Source organism: Camelus ferus, chromosome 16, assembly GCF_009834535.1.
Source record: "Camelus ferus isolate YT-003-E chromosome 16, BCGSAC_Cfer_1.0, whole genome shotgun sequence".
Taxonomy (NCBI): domain Eukaryota; kingdom Metazoa; phylum Chordata; class Mammalia; order Artiodactyla; family Camelidae; genus Camelus; species Camelus ferus.
This window is the reverse complement of record NC_045711.1, coordinates 50,826,128-50,844,725: the sequence shown is the minus strand read 5'-3', so window position 1 is coordinate 50,844,725 and position 18,598 is coordinate 50,826,128. Positions and strand designations below refer to the sequence as shown.

General features: G+C 44.7%; 1 protein-coding gene and 1 long non-coding RNA gene across 6 annotated transcripts in view; one reads left to right on the top strand and one right to left on the bottom strand.

The window, feature by feature from the left end:
• Positions 1-1,064: 1,064 nt before the first annotated feature.
• LOC116669185 lies at positions 1,065-3,308 on the bottom strand. The gene is made up of 2 exons (XR_004326538.1): positions 2,376-3,308; positions 1,065-1,752 (listed from the first exon to the last, which is right to left on the bottom strand). It is a non-coding gene; the product is annotated as an uncharacterized LOC116669185 (long non-coding RNA).
• The window catches only part of ACSF2 (acyl-CoA synthetase family member 2), a 33,325-nt gene continuing 17,964 nt past the window's right edge, over positions 3,238-18,598 (top strand). Inside the window, exon 1 of one of the 5 annotated variants that reach the window (XM_032498106.1) lies at positions 3,238-3,256. Coding sequence is in view for 4 of the 5 variants with exons in the window: in XM_032498102.1 (XP_032353993.1) it covers positions 3,480-3,607 (128 nt within the window). In the remaining variant the exon portion in view is untranslated. Of the gene's footprint in view, positions 3,257-3,307; positions 3,608-18,598 lie in introns of those variants that run through there. The other 4 variants (XM_032498102.1, XM_032498104.1, XM_032498105.1 and 1 more) reach the window with 4 other exon arrangements.

Genomic DNA, 18,598 nt, shown 5'->3' with positions numbered 1-18,598 from the left:
AGGAAAATAAAACAAGAAAAATCTTTTTGACAAAAAGCAGTACTTCTCTGCTTCACCCCTCCTCCCAATCACATGTTCCAAAGAGAACCACTTTTGTGTGTGTGTGTGGTGAAGTAGATACAAATAAAATTTAACCATTTTTAGGGATACAGTTCAGTGGCATTAAGTACATTCATATTGTTTGTAAGCATCACCGGCACCGGCCTCCAGAACACTTCCATCTTCTGAAACTAAAACTCTGTACCCACAGAAGAGTAAGTCCCTCTCCCCCACTCTCCGCAGCCCCTGGCAACCATCATTTGACTTCCTGTCTCTGTGAATTTGACTACTGGAGAGTCCTCATATAAGTGAAATCATACAGTATTTGTCCTTTTCTCACTTAGAATAATGCCTTCAAGATTGCTACAAGGATGACCCTTGTCGCATGAGCCATAATTTCCTTTCTTTATAAGGCTGAATAATATTCCATTGTCTGCATATATCACATTTTGTTTATCCATTCATCTGTCCACGGACATTTGAGTTGTTTCTGCCTTTTGGCTATTGTGAATAAGACTGCAATGAACGTTGATGTAAAAATGTCTGCTCAAGTCTGTACTTTCAAATCTTTTAGGTGGATACCCAGAAATGGAATTGCTGGATCATGTGATAATTGTTTTCAATTTTTTGAGGAACTGCCATACTATTTTCCACAGCCGCTGTACCATTTTACATTCCCACTAGCAATGCACAGTTGTTCCAATTTCTCTACACCTTCCCCAACTCTTGTTCTGTTTTTTTGATAGTAGCCATCCTAACAGGTGTGAGGTGCTAACTTATTGTGGTTTTGACTTGTATTTCCCTAATGACTAGTGATGTTGAGCCCTTTTTTCACATGCTTATTGGCCATTTATACACCTTCTTTGGAGAAATGTCTCTTCAGGTATAAAGGGAATCATTTTGAATTATTTTAAAGGTTTCTGGGTTTTTTTCCCCTGTTATTTACCTCTAAACAATATTCTTAGCCATTTCTTGATCTTCTGTTTGATAGGTAAGGATTTGCACTCCCACCTTTCCTCCTCAAGTTCTTCCAGTATAGTTTTATTGTTATTTTTGTACATACACTGGTTGCTTTGTAACTTTAAATGGCATACCCCTTCATTTCATGTTCCATCATCGATAAACAGGATCTCTTGACACCTCAGTTTATAAGGTAAGAATATCTGCCTCCTGTCCCTTACCTCTTAGCTACTGTCAAGTGTGACTTCCAAGGTTTGTAGCATTTACATTCTGTTCCCTAACTTAAGTCTTCTGGGCTTTTTCACAGGTGATGCTAAGATTTAAAAAAATCAGTAAGTGGTGTTTACAGTTTGAGAGCGGGTTTGAAGCACAGAACGGAAGGATACTGGTAAAGGGGAGGGACTAAGAGCTTTCTCAGTGTATCCAATGGCAAGACCAAAATCACAGGGGCCATAAATTGCTCAAGTCACATGCAGCACATAGCACATGTGCTCGGCTCAGGCAGAAAGCCCCTTGGGGAGCTATGAGGAACTGAGTTGGTTGAAGGAAGAGGGAGGAAAGTTGGAAGGTGTGGACAGCCAGTGTGCCCTGCTCCCTACTCCCTCAGAGTGACACATGATCCACTACCCAGACTCAGGAACTCTCAAATTACTCATTTCTGGCTTCCTTTCTCCCAGCCCTCCTCTCCTCTCTTGGAACCAGTGCTGACCACAGCTATCAAGGCTTTGCAGAGATGAAAAGTAACTCTTCCTCCTAGAAAAAAAAAAACAGTTTACAATACCTCACACAGAGGGAGGTCTCAGAGTGTAGACACAGAAGGAGAGGATGGAGAAAGAAACTAACAATCACTGAAAACTGGTTGAGTACCAGTTCTGTGCCTCTGTACCCAATCCTTACCCCAGCCCCCTGTGTGAGGCTGGTATTATCCCCATTTTCAAGATGACTGAGGCTGGAGAGGTGTTGTGACGTGCCTAAAGCTGCAAGGCTAGTATGGGCAGAGCTTTGGCCTGTGCTCACTGTGCCCACCTTGACCTTGGGCAAGTAGCTGAACCTCTCTGGGTCTCAGTTTCTTTATCCATAAAAACAGAGACACATTCCAGAGCATGCCTGCTACTTGCAGGTTGATTGTGAGGCCAGAGATAACATCCTTGAGCCTGGCACATGGGAAATACCTTGCAACTGGTAGCTGTGTTTCCATGGCATCTATGGGAAGTTAGGAGAGCCCAGTGTGCCGAAAGCAGAGGGTGGAGCAAAGTTCAGAGGAACTCATTCCTCCCCTTCCCCTCAGGACCCTCAAACTAGCAAGGAAAGTGCAAGGGCCTGCGAGATCAGTATCCACCCTCACTTCACAGGCCCAGAGAGGAGAAATGACTTACCCAGGGTCACCCAGCAATCTAGGAGCAGAGCTTGCTAAAGCACAGCGCGTGTCCAGACTTGGCACGCTCCCCAGTGCCCCACATTCCACGGGGCAGGCTATCAGAGTCTGCGAGTTAGTCTATTAGGACGGCATGCCCTTGGAAGCCCAGCTCCCCATGATCTCTGCTCCTGTCTTCCTTACTATCCCATCTCCACACAACCGAAGTGTGGAGACCCTCCCCCAGAGCCAGGGTTTCAGCGGGATCCGAAGTCAGCCTCAAAATCATGAAGAGAAGCAGTGTAGTTTTCTTCTCACCACCTCAGTTGAGCCAGAGTTCCCAGATCAAGGCAAAGGTCTTCTCAGGCCAAGCCCCACCCTCCACGCCAGCTCTGCTTGGCCCAGTGAGTGTCACTGCCTCCAGGTCAGGAAAGGAGAGGTCACTCTTCCAGGACCTTTCCCCCATTGTTCTCCTCCTTCTCCTCTGGAGGAAAGGTCACGGCTATACTGAGACACTGTGGACCGGGCTCACGTGCCACTCCGGTGCCCAGTGCCACTTCCTAGCAGGACCAGAGACCCGCGCCCGCAGAGGGCTCGCCCTCGGCACCCTTTGTCCCAGCTGCCTCCCCATCCCCACGCGCCCTCTGCTCCGGCTGGCACGTCAAGGGGCGCTTCGAACCGGCTCCCATGGTCTCCGGCTGGCAACCCGAGGGGCCAGCACGTGACGCGCGCGCTAACTCCGCTCCGGGGAAGGTGGCGTCTGGCTTCGCCGCGCCGCTGGCTCCCGGTCTACGAAATCAACAAGTTCTTGCGCCCCCAAACCGAGGCCCCTGTGGGGAGACCTGCCTCGGGCTGCAGCCGGGAACTGCGGATCCAGGGGAAAACCAGGGCAATTCTTCGAGGGTAGGAGGAGGAGGGCGGTGGGTCCTGGAGACGGTGGCCCGCGCGTTGGCGCTTCCTCCAAGTCTGGCTGGGCCTCACCTCGCCCCGCCCCGCCCGGCCGGCTCCGCTTCCTCCGCACCCCATAGGCAGAGGCGACCCTCCCGCCTCCCCGCCTGCTCCGCGCTCGCCCCGCCTCGGCGCACTTTAAAAGTTTACTCGGGTCGGGACTCGGGCGTCGCGAACAATGGCTGTCTACATTGGGATGCTGCGCCTCGGGAGGCTGTGCGCCGGGAGTCCGGGGGTGCTGGGGGCCCGGGTTGGCCTCTCCCGGGTCTGGCAGGAAGCAAAGCTGTGGGGCGTCCGTCCCCTCAGGTACGCGGCCCAGAAAGAGAGGGGACGGGTCAGTCCCTTGGGAGGGGACCTTGGGGGTCTTGCAGAGCCTCGCTGGGGGCCAGCTGCACTCGGGCTGGGAGGCCCGCGGCTGCTGCTTCTCTGGATGGCACTCGTAGGGAAGTAGGTACCCCGCACCTTGGCACCTAAACAACAGGAAATGCTGGCCTGGCCCGCACAGACGGGCTGAGGCTGGTGGCAGGCAGTGACCCAGCACTGACCCCGGGTTCTGGTCCAGGACTCTAGGTTTTTTATCCATTCAGGGGCACACAGAGGGCCAGGACGGGGGCCCTTTAGCAGTTTAGCCCTAGGGGGATGGGCAGGAGTAAGGCCTGGATTCTGTCCCCAGGACACTTGCCTCTAAGCTGGCTGGACCCCTTTCTGGGATAAACTTGGGGCTCTTCCACCTGGTCTTGTGCACCCCAGGCCAGGAGGCTCAGCAGTCTTCCCTCTCCTCACCGGCTGCTAACAAACACTGCTCAGCTCCTTGCTACCTACTGGGCCTGTTTTCTTCTGTCCTCAGTGAAAAGTGTGGAATGGGGCTGGCATATGGAGGATGTGCGCTTCCTGTAGCTTAGCTGCCTCTGCAACAGCATAGTAAGTAATGCTGCCTTCCTGTAAGACTGCAGATGTGAGAGAGGATTGGTTAAGCAGAGCTGGCCTTCTACTGATGTTATGAGTGGCGGTTTCTACCTCAGCACCCAGCACGGGGAGGCCTGGGCACCACTGAGCCTGCCCTGCCAGCCAGCTAGGCCAGGTACCAAGTCTGGAGTCAGGACACGGTGTTGGATACCAGATGGAGTGTAGGCCCGGGTGTGGAAATGGGAAAAGAAGCCTGAAGTGGTTTCTTGTCTGAGAAAACTGGTTGAAAAACAAAAAGCAAAAATAAAACGGATGAAGGGAGTTGGAGGGAGTTGCAAACTCCTCTTTTGGCTAGAACTCCGAGATCACAAAGTTTTGAACTTGCTGGTTTCTGAAAATAGAAAGCATGCAATGCTTTCAGATCGCTAGGCCTAATTTTCTGGGAAAACCCAGTGGCTCAAGGTGTGTCAGTAGATGGGATTCTGATGAAGAGAACTGTTCTCCTCTGCCCAATCACTCACTAACTCCTGGTGCCTCCCTAGGCAAACTCAGCCTTTGCTCCCCCATAGCCCCCAAGCCTCACCTCTGGACTCCTGGGTGCTCCCTTAGACTGTGAGGGCTCTAGGGAAGGTTACCCCCCAAAGTGTACATATTTCCTGTTGCTAAATCAGGCCACCTTTAGCCACATGGCATTATTCCTGATCTTTGACTTTTTTTTTTGGTGGGGGGATGTAATTAGGTTTGTTTGTTTGTTTGTTTATATGAAGGTACTGGAGATTAAACCCAGGACCTCATGCATGCTAAGCTCTCTCTACTACTGAGCTACCATCCTCCCTGGCTGTCCTTTGACTTTTTTATGTGTAAACAAAGCAGGTCTCTTACCTGCTGCAGGCCTACAACCTCAGGGTAGGGGCACCAGGCCTCAGAGAAATCCTGACTCTGTGTCAGGAGGAGATCCATGTGTCCAGAGAAAGATTTCCTGATCATCTGGCCTAATTCCATCCCATCCCTTCCACTCCCTGTATTTGAGCCCTTACCACTGATTTTGCTCCTATTTTCCCCTTCAGAAACCCTCAAGAGTCTCAAGCATTCAATATTACTGAGAAAATATGTCATGTCAAGTACCTGGTGGGTGCTGTGGGTATAAAAGCCACAGAACCCAGTCCTCGAGGAACTTGTAGTGTAGTGAGGGAGAAGATAAATCAAGATGATCTCTAAGGGCCATGTCCTAAGTGTTCTAAGTGCTATGGTGCAGAAAGCTCCCAGACTTCTGTCCTCTGCTCTTTCTCACTTGGTCACATACAGCCTGCTGTGTTGCTGCTCAATACCCCATGCCTGTTACTTACCAGATGCGCAGGGTTGCCTGTCAGGAATAAGCAAGAACTTTGAAACCAGACTGCTTTGGGTTATAGTCCTGGCTCTTCCACCTACTTGCTGTGTGACCTTGAGTACACTTACCTAACCTCTGAGCCTGTTGAGTTTGTCACCAATGCTCCCAACTTGCTGGACTGACAACGGCTTGCTCTTTTCAGCCTTTGCTTTGGGGCAGTGTTGCTCCCTGAGAACCTCCCAATGGTGTCCAGGTAAGAATTCTAACTGATTTGAAGGTAGGGGAGGATCCCCTCCTCAGTGGCCTCTTTCTTGCATCTTGTTCTCTCTCCTGGCCAGGTGCCAAGATATTAGCCTCTGCCCGGCCCCAAGTCTAGTCCCTAGAACTGCTGGACACTCCCTTATCTATCAAAGTCAGGGCTGTCTGGAGCCTTTTCCCCACACAGAAAGAAGAAGCTGTTCATTGCTCTCCAGATCTCCTGAATCACCCACTCTTTCCCCTTGTCCACACACTCCCATCCCCAAGGAAGGCAGATGGTCTAGCCTGGGGTTTTAGGGAGTCTTGGAGGGAGGAATCTGATACTGATTCCTGGATGAACCCAAGATGAGCAGACTTCCTCCAGACCTCTAAAGCTGGTCTGGCACAAGCTGTGAGGCAGCTGCATCCAGGGTGTTGGGAGCACTGGAGGTGGGAAGGACAGAACAGTGGCTTAAGCCTCTCAGAATTGAGTGTGATGCTCAGAGCAGGGGCTGTAGTGACTCAGTGCTGATGGTAGGGGCAGAGGGGTGAGTAGGCTTTCTGGATCACCCTCCCAGGGGTTGGCTATAATCAGGTAGGGCCAGTATTGGAAACTATAAAATGCTGTCCCTATATAAAGGGATTGTATTAAGCCTGGAAGTGTTTTGAGTGGAAACCATAACAGTTACAAAAGGTAGACTCTTCCCATGATCTCCCAAAGATGTTTAACAAGTGATTTGGTAATGATATCCCTACACATTACACAGGGGCTCCTCCAATGTAAATGTAACAATAGAAAATAAACTATAAACTTGGACATGGTAATCAGTGAATGGTACACGCCAGTTTTAGTTACCCTCTCCTGCCTTACATACAGAAGGTATCCGGTCTACTGTGGAGGGTGCGGTGGGGGATACAAGGATGCGTGAGCTTGTTTGCAATGACTTCTTTGCCTAAATGGGATCTACAGGGAAGTTCATAGGCCCACTAGTTCAAGACGGAAAGCCTGCTATGTCATTCGAAGCCTTTGGTGTCAATCAAAGCAGGGAGGAATCTGATTGGTGGGAATGGGATTAGGCGGGCCTTGCTGAAGAGGCTGGGGTTTGAGGCTGATAGGGCTGTAGTTTGAAGGATGAAGCCTGCATACTGGTACGAACTCTTGCTTGTGCTTGAACTCTTTTGAACCCTGGGTGTGAGGCCCACCTAACAGCCCCCTACATTGTTTATTTATTCAATCTACAGACAAAAACATTGGAGTCAGATAGATCTTTCTGGCTGGTTGCTTTGCGACTAAATCGAACTTGAGACTTTTGTTTTGTGTAAATCATATTTTTGTAAGATTTAAAGGAGGTCATGTAAGAAAATTCTTAATCCATAGCCCGGTGCCAAGGAGATCTTCAACCCATTGCTTTGATGAGCCATGATACAGGAAGTGCTGTGTAACAATGGCTTTGCACTTTACTACAATGCCCCAAGGCTCACAGTTTAGTAACCTTGTCTGGAGAGCAGGAGGGAGACAGTTCTGACAGAGGCAACTGCTTAAACCAAGCTGGAGCTGCTAAGGCTTGTCTGGGCTTAACACTGAGTGTTGGGATAAAGGGCTGCTTTATTATTATTTTTTCTTTCTTTCTGATAATATGTTGAACAAACCAAAGTACAGGATGTAATTTTATCTCTTGAGTGAGCCTTGCTGGGGGTGTGTCCTGATAAATGACAGGTACCAGTAATCCTGCCAGGCACCTCTCCCTTCAGAAATAAACAAGCTGTATTTCTAGCTTATGAGTAACGTTCTGTGAACCTCGTTGGCATGCGTGTGTTTCTCGATTTGGGAATCAGGTGACAGGAAAGCAAATCGCAGCCCTACCACTTCTAGTTCAGTACGGCTTTAGGCAAGTCACTCAACCTCTCTGAACCGTGGTTTCTTTGTAAAATAGGCCACTTGGACGAGAAGCACTCTATGTTTCTGTGGACATTCTGTGATTCCTAAGGAGGCTGGGCTTTGAGCCTGATCGCTGCATCCAAGAGGGCTGTGGTTGAAGTATGAAGCCTGCGTACTTATATGAAGTCTTACTTGTGCTTAAACCCTTATGGACTGCTCCTAACTTCCAGACTCTGGGATTTTCTCTAGTCCTCTGTGAGTGAACAGAAAACATTGAGAGTTTTGACCCTAGAAAGCTAAGAGCCAGATGTTGTATATACCATGGTGATCCCATCAAGGGCAAATGTTGAGTCAGCTTCCACCCCAACTCCTGTGTGCTTTTCCCGGGAGCTTAGAACAGTGGCCCAAGTGGAAGTCTGCAGCATGGATGCCTCCTTACCCCAAGTGTTTCAGGCTTTCAGAAATGCCCTCTGTATTCTTGAGTTTACTGGACTCAAATAATTTTCTGTTTACTTTCTTTACATGGGCACAAACACACATACATCATCAATTTTATTCACGCTGAAAATGGAAGCTTCCACCAATATAGAGTACCCTGCTCAAAATCTTTATTGTAACTCGTACTACGTGGGGATTCTCTGTAGTCTGTGTTCTTTGTAGGCTGTAGACTCCTTCAGGAAGGTTGTGTTGGGTGGTGGAAGGATCATGGGGCTTTATGGTTGTATTATAGACAGTAAAATGCACAAAAGTGTACAGTTTGATAATTTTAACAAGTGTATACACTCATTACTCAACACCCCAAGATACAGACCTTGTTCATCACTCTAAAACAGTCCTGTTCAAAAGAAATACAATGTGAGCCACATATGTGATGTTAAGTTTTCTAGTGGTCATATTAAAAAAGTAATAAGAAATAAACAATATTAACTTTAATGATATGTTTTCTTTAACTTAGCATAGCTAAAATATCTTTTCAGCATGTAATCAATCTTTTAAGAACTTCAAAGGAGGTATTTTGTATTCTTTATTTCGTAAAGTCTTCCGAATCTGGTGTGTATTTAACACATATAGAACATTTCAGTTCAGAGTAGCCACGTCTCACGTGTTCAGAGCCACATGTGACAAGGCTACTATACAGGCCACACAGCGCTAGAAATTTCCCTAGTGCCCCTTTCCAGTCAGTTCCTTCTCTTAGCCAGAGACTACCACTGTTCTGATTTCTAAGCTCCATAGGTTAATTTTGTCTATTCTTGAATCTTAGAGTATATACTCTCGTGTCTGGCTCTTTTTTGCTCAAAAACCAAGGAATGCTTTTGGGAGGAGTGACTTACTAATCTTGACAAATTATGAGAGTGTGTATTATACATTAAACAGTTTAGCTTTCCTTGGTAATCATGGGGAAGGGGGTATGATCTCATTTGCCCAACATTTCACCTCTTGGGTGTAGCAGCAGAAAGGCAAACTGAGAAGTGGGGGCCCCAGGATAGGTCTTACAGATGTGTCGAGGGGCTATCCCAGCAGAGAGTGGTGGAGACAGTGTGGCTTCTAGACCCACTGAACTGGGCAGCCCAGTTACACCTTGTGGTCCCCAATATTATATCATCTAAGAACTTTTTTTAATTAAAACTTTTGTTTTTATTTTGGGTTTTTTAGAGAGGGGGGAGGTAATTATGTTTATTTATTTATTTAAATGGAGGTACTGGGGATTGAACCCAGGATCTCGTGCATGCTGGGCACTCTACCACTGAGCTATACCCTCCCCCTAAAACTTTTATTTTGAGATAATTTTACTTTCACATGCAATTGTAAGAAATAATACAAACAGATCCCAAATACCCTTTATCCAGTTTCCCCCAATGATAACATCTTGCAAAACTGTAGTTTGGTGTCACAGCCAGGATATTCATGGTGGGACAGTGTCACCACCACGAGTTTCTCTTTTATAGCCACACCTACTTCTCTCCCACCTCCACCTCCCCCTTAACCTCTAGCAATCTGCTATCAGTTATCTGTTTTCCATTAGCATGATTTTGTAATTTCAAGGTGTTATGTAAGTGGAGTCATACTGTATGTAAACTTTTGGGATTAGGTTTTTTTTCCACTCAGCCTAATTCTCTCTCTGGAGATTCATTCATATTGTTTTGTGTATCAGTAGTTCCCTTCTTTTTATTACTAAATAGTATTCCTTAATATGGATTTAACCATGTTGGTTTCACAGTGGCTTAACCATTCACCCACTGAAAGACATTTGGGTTGTTTCCAGTTTTTTCAAATAAGGCTGTTATATATAATTATTCATGTACAGGTTTTTGTGTGACTGTGTCTTCGTTTCTCTGGGAACATAATTGTTTACTGCCCTCCTTGGTATCCTCAGGAGTTTGGTTCCAGGCCAATACCCAAATCTCTGATGGTCAAGTCCCTTACACAAAATGGCTATAGTACAGTCAACCCTCCATATCTACCGGTTCCACACCTGCATATGGAGCCTGTGGATAATGAAGGCCAACTCTATGTATCTCTTTGGGAAAACTGCCCAGAAGTGCAATTGCTGGCTTATATGGTAATTACTTGTTTAGCTTATACGGAAACTGTCTGTTTTCCAGAATGACTGTACCATTTTACATTCTCACCAACAATGTGTGAGTGATCAGCATCCTCACCAGCATTTGGTATTGTCACTATTTTTCATTTTTGCCACTCTTTTAAGTGGATAGTGATATCTTATTGTGGTTTTGATATGCATTTTCCTAATGACGAATGACATTGAATAACATAACTTTTTGGGTGTTTATTTGCCACCTGTGTATCTTCTTCGGTGAACTATCTCTTCATGTCTTTTGCCCATTTTCTAGTTGGGTTGTTTGGTTTTTTTTACTCTTGAGTTTTCAGAGTTCTTTTTGCATTCTAGATAATAGCTCTTTGTCAGATACGTGGTTTGCAAATATTTTCTCTGACTCGGTAGGTCATCTTTTTGTCCTCTTAATAAATAGGGTCTTTTACAGAGCAAAAAGCTTTTGTTTTGATGAGGTCCAGTTTATTAATTTTATGGATGGGGCTTGTAGTGTCAAGTTTTAAAACTTTTTGCCCGTCTCTAGGTGCCAAAGATTTTCTCCCATGTCTTCTTCTGAATGTGTTTTAGTTTTAAAAACTACAGTTTTGCAAGATGTTATGATCTATTTTGAGTAATTTTTTTCTAAGAGACTTGGGTCAACATTCTTCCTCCCCCACTGGAGGACCTTTTTTAAACATCATAGTCATTTTTGTGCTTTTAGTGGCCACCATGCATTAAAATGGCCATCAATTAAGAAAATGACCATCCAGTAGCGCTCTTTGGACTGTACTTCTCACAACAGTACCCTCATTTTCTTGAACGATAGTTGTATGTTGTAGCTAGTATAAATGTGTCACTTATCTGTGTGTACATAAAAATTATCATCTTATTTCAGGATAAAACAGCTATTACAGGTTAAAAGTTGTCCCCCTCCTGCCCAAACATCTGCCATCTCTATTCCAATATCAAGTGTCACTCCCAGATCAACCACCAGCCTAGTGTCTTTGTGCAAATTAGGGAAAGGAGCCCCTCCTCTCCTTGAGCCCCATAGTGCATGCATCAGTGAGCGGTACGTGGGCTCCTGTGTTGAATAATGAATCTTGGAGCGATGTGCAAGGGAGATGGAAGAGGAGAGCCTGCCTCTCATCTACCATGCACTCAAAGGTACATTGGCACATTTAGGTGGAACCATGTCTCGTAGAAGAGTGAAGGTGTTGACTGAGGACTGAGGCTTGCCCACAAGAACAGCTCATGAACTTCAGGGACAGACTAGGGGCTCTTCTTCACTGAGTAAAAGTTAGTCTTGCCTGGCCCTTCACACGACGGGTCCTGTGGGTCATTCTGTCTGTGCCAGGGAGTTGCTCCATCTTTCGAACGTTGAAGTACCCTTCTTAGGAGATCATCAAGCCTCTTGTATTTTCCTTCTTAAAATTGTCACATGGGAAAAAAAAAACTTTAAACTCATCACATGATAAAATAACAGACATCTGTGTAACCAAGACTCCAAATTAAAATATAGCCATACTTGTTATAAAAACTATAAAATAAATATAATATTATGGATCAAGTTGATGTCCCTTTTGTACCTCCTCCATCCCACCCCTCACCAGAGAGCCACTGTCGTAAATTTCATGTATGTCATGACAGAGCATGTTTTTTGCTTTTAACATGTCTCTGAGTCGATACACAGTATATCATATCGTTTGTGAAGCACTTAGAATCATGGCCAGCAAGGAATAAGCGCTCTTAGTTCTCCTATTTTTTGTACCCATAAACAATATATATGCTTTCATAATTTTAGCAGAAGTATCCTTGTGCCATTCTTTTCTCACCCGACAGTATGTTTCTGTGATCTATTTATATTGACACCTGTAGATCTAGATTAGTCTTTTTACCTGCTGTTTAGATGTCCATCATATGACTGTGTCTCCAGCAGTGCAAATGCTGTGTTAAAGGGTTGACATTTTCAGCTCTTCTTGAAATTGTCCTGGAGAGGCTGTGCTGCCGTGACCACCTGTAGCGACCGAGAGTTGCTGTTTCCCCACAAGCTGGCAAATACTTAGCACTGAGGAAAGTTAACGTGTTTGCCGGTCTGGTAGGGGCTGAAGGGTAGCTCACTGTGGGGTTTGATTTACATTTCCCTGATTACCAGAGAGATTGGGCATCTTTTGAAACATCTTCAGTGAATACTCATATTCTTTGCCCATTTATTGTGTCAGATTACTTGTCTTTATTGATTCGTGGGTTTTCTTTTTTTTCCTTTTAATTCAGGCGAAATGCTTTGTCTCATATACATAAAATGAAATTTGTGAACCCAGGCGGTTGCTGTCTTTTAGCTTTGTTGGTGATATATGGTTTTCCTAGAGTCTGAGGGCCAGCCTGGCATCACATGCCTGTTGGGGGAGGGCAGAGGCCGTGTTCCATGACTTGGAACAAAAGCAGGCTGTGGCTTTCAATTTCCTTTCTCAAGCCTCCTTGCTAGTGCCTGGCATGGCATCTTGCCCAGGGGAGCAGTGGTTGGCCGGAGTGTGGGGGATGTTCCTGCAGCTCCACGGGCCTCTCCCATCTAGCCTCCCTCCCTCCCTGGTGGCTTCTGAAAGGATTCAGAGGCTTTGCCTGGGGTAATTCCGGCCTTGGGCAGAAGCTGGGTCCACCTAGCCCAGGCCCTAGGAACCTCTGGTCAGCAGGTAATATGTAACAGGAAGCGAAACAAACAGCTTCTCCCCCGAGTAGCTTCGGCAGACCTGTGTTCTCAGGCGACGTGGTCGTCTCTGCTTCCCGTGGCTCCTTCGGAGTCCAGCTCTGCCTGTGGTCTCTGCCTGGCTCTGTCACGACCTGTGATCCTTGGTGCCCTCTATCCCTGACTTTCATCACCAGCCCTGGCGTGTCACAGAATGCTACAGTTGGTCACAGGCTTTCCCTGAGCCAGCCAACCCATGTTTTCCGTCCAGGTTCTGCTGGAAAGCTAAGTTGCCCTGGGCAGGGCTGACACTGGGACACAAGACTTTCCAGGATGGTGTAGCAGCTGACTAAGGTGCAAAGCCACTGTGCTAGGAGAGGTGAGCTGTAACCATGCTATCAGAGGCAGCAAAGAAGAGGAATCAGATACCACAAATAAATCATGGAAAAGGGCCCATGTGTGCTTGAGGGCTGCGAGGTGGGGGCCCAGTGGGGGTGGTTCTCCATGGGCCTGTGGCATCCTCAGCTTCAGGTTTGCTGCTCCAGCCCCTGTGCAGCCCCCAGAGGAGGCTGTGGATGGGCTGCGATGTAAAGAGCGGTACACGCAGAAAGGGGCCCAGGGCTGCCACCCACCAGATTTGGAAATTTAAGAAAAAGAACCTCTTGCTTCATCCATAAGAAGGAATAATCCTTTTCATAGGTCCAAGATTGGTATGAGGAACAGCAGTTCTTTTCCGTTTGTTTATGTGTTTTGGCTTTGGGTGGGAAGGTAGTTAGGTTTATTTGTATATTTTTAATGGCGGTACTAGGGACCGAACCTGCACTTGCACGCGCTAACCCACTCTACCACTGAGCTATACCCTCCCCGCACAAGACTGGTGTGAGGACCATATGACTCATGTGGAAGCCCTCTGTAAGCCACAGGACTCTACAAAGCTTCATTTCATTTTGTATTGTATTGAGGCCTTGGAAGCCAGAGTCCTGGGTTTAAAGCCCAGCTTGGCTTGTGACCTGCATTTCTTTGAGCCCCATTCCCTTGTCTGTAAGTGGGTATGTATCTTGGTCAGGGAGTGGTTATGACCATCACAGGAGATCATGTGTATGGAGTGTTTAGAAGGAGCTGCATGAGGAAACACCAGTAAATGTCAGGTCACGTTATTCCAAAAGGGGCTTTTTCACCTAAAATATATTAGACATTTTCCATGTCATTAAATATATAGTGTCTTCCTTTTTAAAAATGGCATATTATTCCATTTGCTTAGATGCCACGTAATTTAGTTATCTAATCCCTTACTTACAGAAATAAAGTTTTTTTCTCAATTCTTGGCTAAACAGCAATTAACGTCCTCATTCACACCTTTAGGCATTTCTAAGATTTTGTTTCTTGTTTTTAGTATATATTCCTAAAAGTAGAATTTCTGGTCAAAGGACATGCATATTCCAGCATTGATAGATATGACTAAATCAGAAAGGATCCAGATTTGGGGGTTTTGAAGCTTATACTTGTTGGGGTGCCCTCTTTGTTAAAAAAAATACAGAATTACAAGGACCAAATTTAATGCAAATTGATTATTTATTTAGAATAAGAAAATAATTTGCTACAAATTGTGGGGCCTTGAAGATCCAGGTCCTCTTCTTTTGAGATTTCATAGGCATTTTGGCAGCGACGCTGACATATAAAAATGCTTCTTGATTTGCAATCCACCTGCCCTCTCCAGTTGCCTGGAACCCCCAGCACTTGGTGGGGTGAGGGGTCTTGAAGCTTGAACTTCATAGGCTTTGTGGCTTCTGTACTCATTGTCCTCTAAAAATCCTGTACCGATTTAGCCTCTGGCCCATTTCTCCACATCCTTGTCGACATTCTGTATTAATCATTCTTGTCTTTGTGTTGAAATTAATAGTCATTTTATTAGTCTTCTCTAATTAGGGACCTTTATTTAGGCAGCATAGAGGCCAGAGTTATAACCCATGTGCTCCACTGAGTCCTCCACCTCCTTATCCTAATAAGCTCTCTTACTGGTTGCCTGAAGCCAAGGAGACCAGAACCTGGCTCCAGTGGCTAGGACAGACTCTCACCAGCTGAAACTGCTTTCCAGTATTGCCCGTGAGTACTCTGTGACAAGAATACGTGTCCTGGAATTTGGAAATTCAACATAGACTTTTCTAGATAGACAGCAATCTTTGGTTTGGGCAGAGGATTACTGATTTGTTATACTTTTCCTTATAGTGACCTTCCATTTATTACGGTATAGACAGACTGAACTACTTTCAACAAGTATATATAGTTTGTAGAATAATAGCTTTTTGGACCCAGTGGCATGATAATCTAGGTGAATGATGGAAAAGACTGAGTTTTAAATATCAGCTGCTAAAGGGTCAGAGAGTAGGTCTCTCCCTCTACCCCGCCCTCTCTGCAAACACACACACACATAACCCATGCACACATATATCTTGCTATCATTTGAAAATAAGTTGCATACATCATGATATCAGTATTTCCCGTCTTTGCTGACCTCTCATGGTTATGTTGCTTTGATGTGTGACATGGGCATCTTTTCCTGTGCTTATTGGCCACTTGCCTTCCTTCTGCTGTAAGTTTGCAGCAGATTTGGTTATTATTGTGTTTCATATGTCAGTGTCACGTGTCTGTTTTAGTGGAAAGCTGTTTGGGATGGAATAATGAGGCTGTTTTTGATCAACTTTTTATTGCAGCATCTTGAACAAGCTGCTTGACTTCTCTCTCAGTTTTTTGCCTGAGAAAACCTGCATGACAGCGTTGCAGGGGAGAAGCCCACTCTTCCCTCTCTCCCTTCACTTCACATCCCTGCGGGAGATTTACCCATCTCCACCCTTCCCCATGAGAGTGCCCATCTTTTTCATAAATCAGAATCATTACACTCCTGACTTGTCATTAAACGCCTCTGCAGACATTCCTGGAAATTACATTGTCAAGCAGATAGCAATGGGTCCTGTTTCCCACTAGAGCAGTATTCCAGTTGGAGGCTGCTTTCTGGACCAAAGCCTTGAATACAGTACAGTAAGCCATATTCTAAACATTGAGCAACATGTCCTGAGCTGCTCTGTGCTCCTGGACCTGGGGAACATGCATCCGTGCAGGAAAAATAGGTTGGCTGGGCCAGCAGTCACCGTGTACCAGGAATTGCATAGAGGGCACACAAAATGCCTTATCATCTGTTGGAACTATTGGAAAGGAGAGTCCTGCCACATTCAGAATTGAGCTTATTTCTTTCCTTGAGTAATTTCTAAGATGGAGATGATGAACAGATGCGTTTCCTTGGCTTGCCAAGGATTATTTATTAGTGTATGCATGTATTTTGCACAGATGTGATTCGTGCTGGTGTTATTTTCCTGACAGGATAGTAAATAGATGCAACAGGCTATCACTAAATTTAGTTTGTGAGTTGTGTCTATATCAACGCTGGCTTAAGCCCTAGAAGGGTTTTCTTTTACACTCTGTATTGAGGGATAACATAGATTCAGAAAAGTATACATGTTTTATGTGCTTGCTTGATCAATCTTTGATAAACTGAACACACGCATAGAACCAGCACCCAGCTGACTGCTCCTCTGATTTCGAACAGCATAGATTGGTTTTGTCTGTTTTGTATGTATACATGGAATCAGATGGTATAGATATGTATTTTTTTCTATCTGACTTCTTTCATGTAACATTTTTAAATGAGTTTCATTCACACTGTTGAGTATCACTGTAATTCATTTGCTCTTATTACTATATAGCATTGCAAATAGCAATTCACTGTTTATTTATCTATTCTACTGTTGATGACTATTTGGGTAGTTTTCATATGGGAGAGAATGCAAATGTCCTCATGCTTGTCTTTGGGTGAGCATGTGTATGGTTTCAGTTGGATATATACCTAGGAATAGAATTTTGTGCATTTTTGGGGGTCTTTTTTGGGTTTGAGGGGAGGGGTAATTAAGTTTGTTTGTTTATTTATTGTTAACAGAGTTACTGGGGCGGGAACCCAGAACTTTGTGTGTACTAAACATGCACTCTACCACTGAGCTATTCCCTCCCAGCTTGAGCATTATTTTTTAAAATGTACAATTCAGTCATTTTTAGTATTTTCAGGGATATGTGCAACCACCACCACAGTCAATTTTAGAACATCTTCATTGTCTCAAAGAGAAACCCCTCTCCCCTTAGCTATCACCTCTCCATCTTCCCATCCCCTCAGCCCTGAGCAACTAGTTACTCTACTTTCTGTCTCTACATATTTGCCTAACCTCAACATTTCACATCAAGGGAATTATACAACATGTGGTTTTCCGAGTCTGGCTTCTTTCACTTCTGTATTTTCAAGCTTCATCCATGTTGTAGTATGTATTGGTACGTCATTCCTTTTTTTTTTTTATTGTTTTATTGCTTATTTTTCTTGACTTATTTTTTGTTGTTGTTGTTAGCTTTTTTTAAAACATTTTTTATTGATTTATAATCATTTTACAATGTTGTGTCAAGTTCCAGTGTTCAGCACAATTTTTCAGCTATACATGAACATACATATATTCATTGTCACATTTTTTTCTCTGTGAGCTACCAGAAGATTTTGTGTATATTTCCCTGTGCTATACAGTATAATCTTGTTTATCTATTCTACAATTTTGAAATCCCGTCTATCCCTTCCCACCCTCTGCCCCCTTGGCAACCACAAGTTTGCATTCTATGTCTATGAGTCTATTTCTGTTTTGTATTTACACTTTGTTTTTTTTGTTGTTGTTGTGGGTTTTTGTTTCTGTTTTTTAGATTCCACATATGAGCGATCTCATATGGTATTTAAACAAGCAATTCTCCAAGGAAGACATACAAATGATCAAAAGGCACATGAAAAAATGCTCAATATCACTAATTATCAGAGAAATGCAAATCAAAACTACAATGAGGTATCACTTCACACCAGTCAGAACGGCCGTTATTCAAAAATCCACAAATGACAAATGCTGGAGAGGCTGTGGAGAAAGGGGAACCTTCCTACACTGCTGGTGGGAATGCAGTTTGGTGCAGCCACTATGGAAAACAGTGTGGAGATTCCTCAAAAGACTAGGAATAGACTTACCATATGACCCAGGAATCCCACTCCTGGGCTTATATCCAGAAGGACCCCTACTTCAGGATGACACCTGCACCCCAATGTTCATAGAAGCATTATTTACAATAGCCAAGACATGGAAACAGCCTAAATGTCCATCAACAGATGACTGGATAAAGAAGGTATGGTATATTTATACAATGGAATACTACTCAGCCATAAAACCCGACAACATAATGCCATTTGCAGCAACATGGATGCTCCTGGAGAATGTCATTCTAAGTGAAGTAAGCCAGAAAGAGAAAGAAAAAAATTTTTTCATTCCTTTTTATGGCTGAGTAATATTCCATTGTAGGGCTGCTCCACATGTTGTTTATCCACTTATCCATTGCTGGATATTTGGGTTGTTTTCACCTTTTGGCTGTTGTGGATAGTACTCCTTTGAACATTTGTGTACAAATACTTGAACAGTTGTTTTCTCTTCTTTTGGGTATATGCTTAGGAGTAGACTTGCCAGGTCAAATGGTAACTTTATGTTTAACTTTTTGGAGAACCACTAAACTTTTTTCCTCAGCAGCTTCACTATTTTACATTCCCATCAGCAATGCATAAGAGTTCCAATTTCTCCACATGCTTACGTACACTT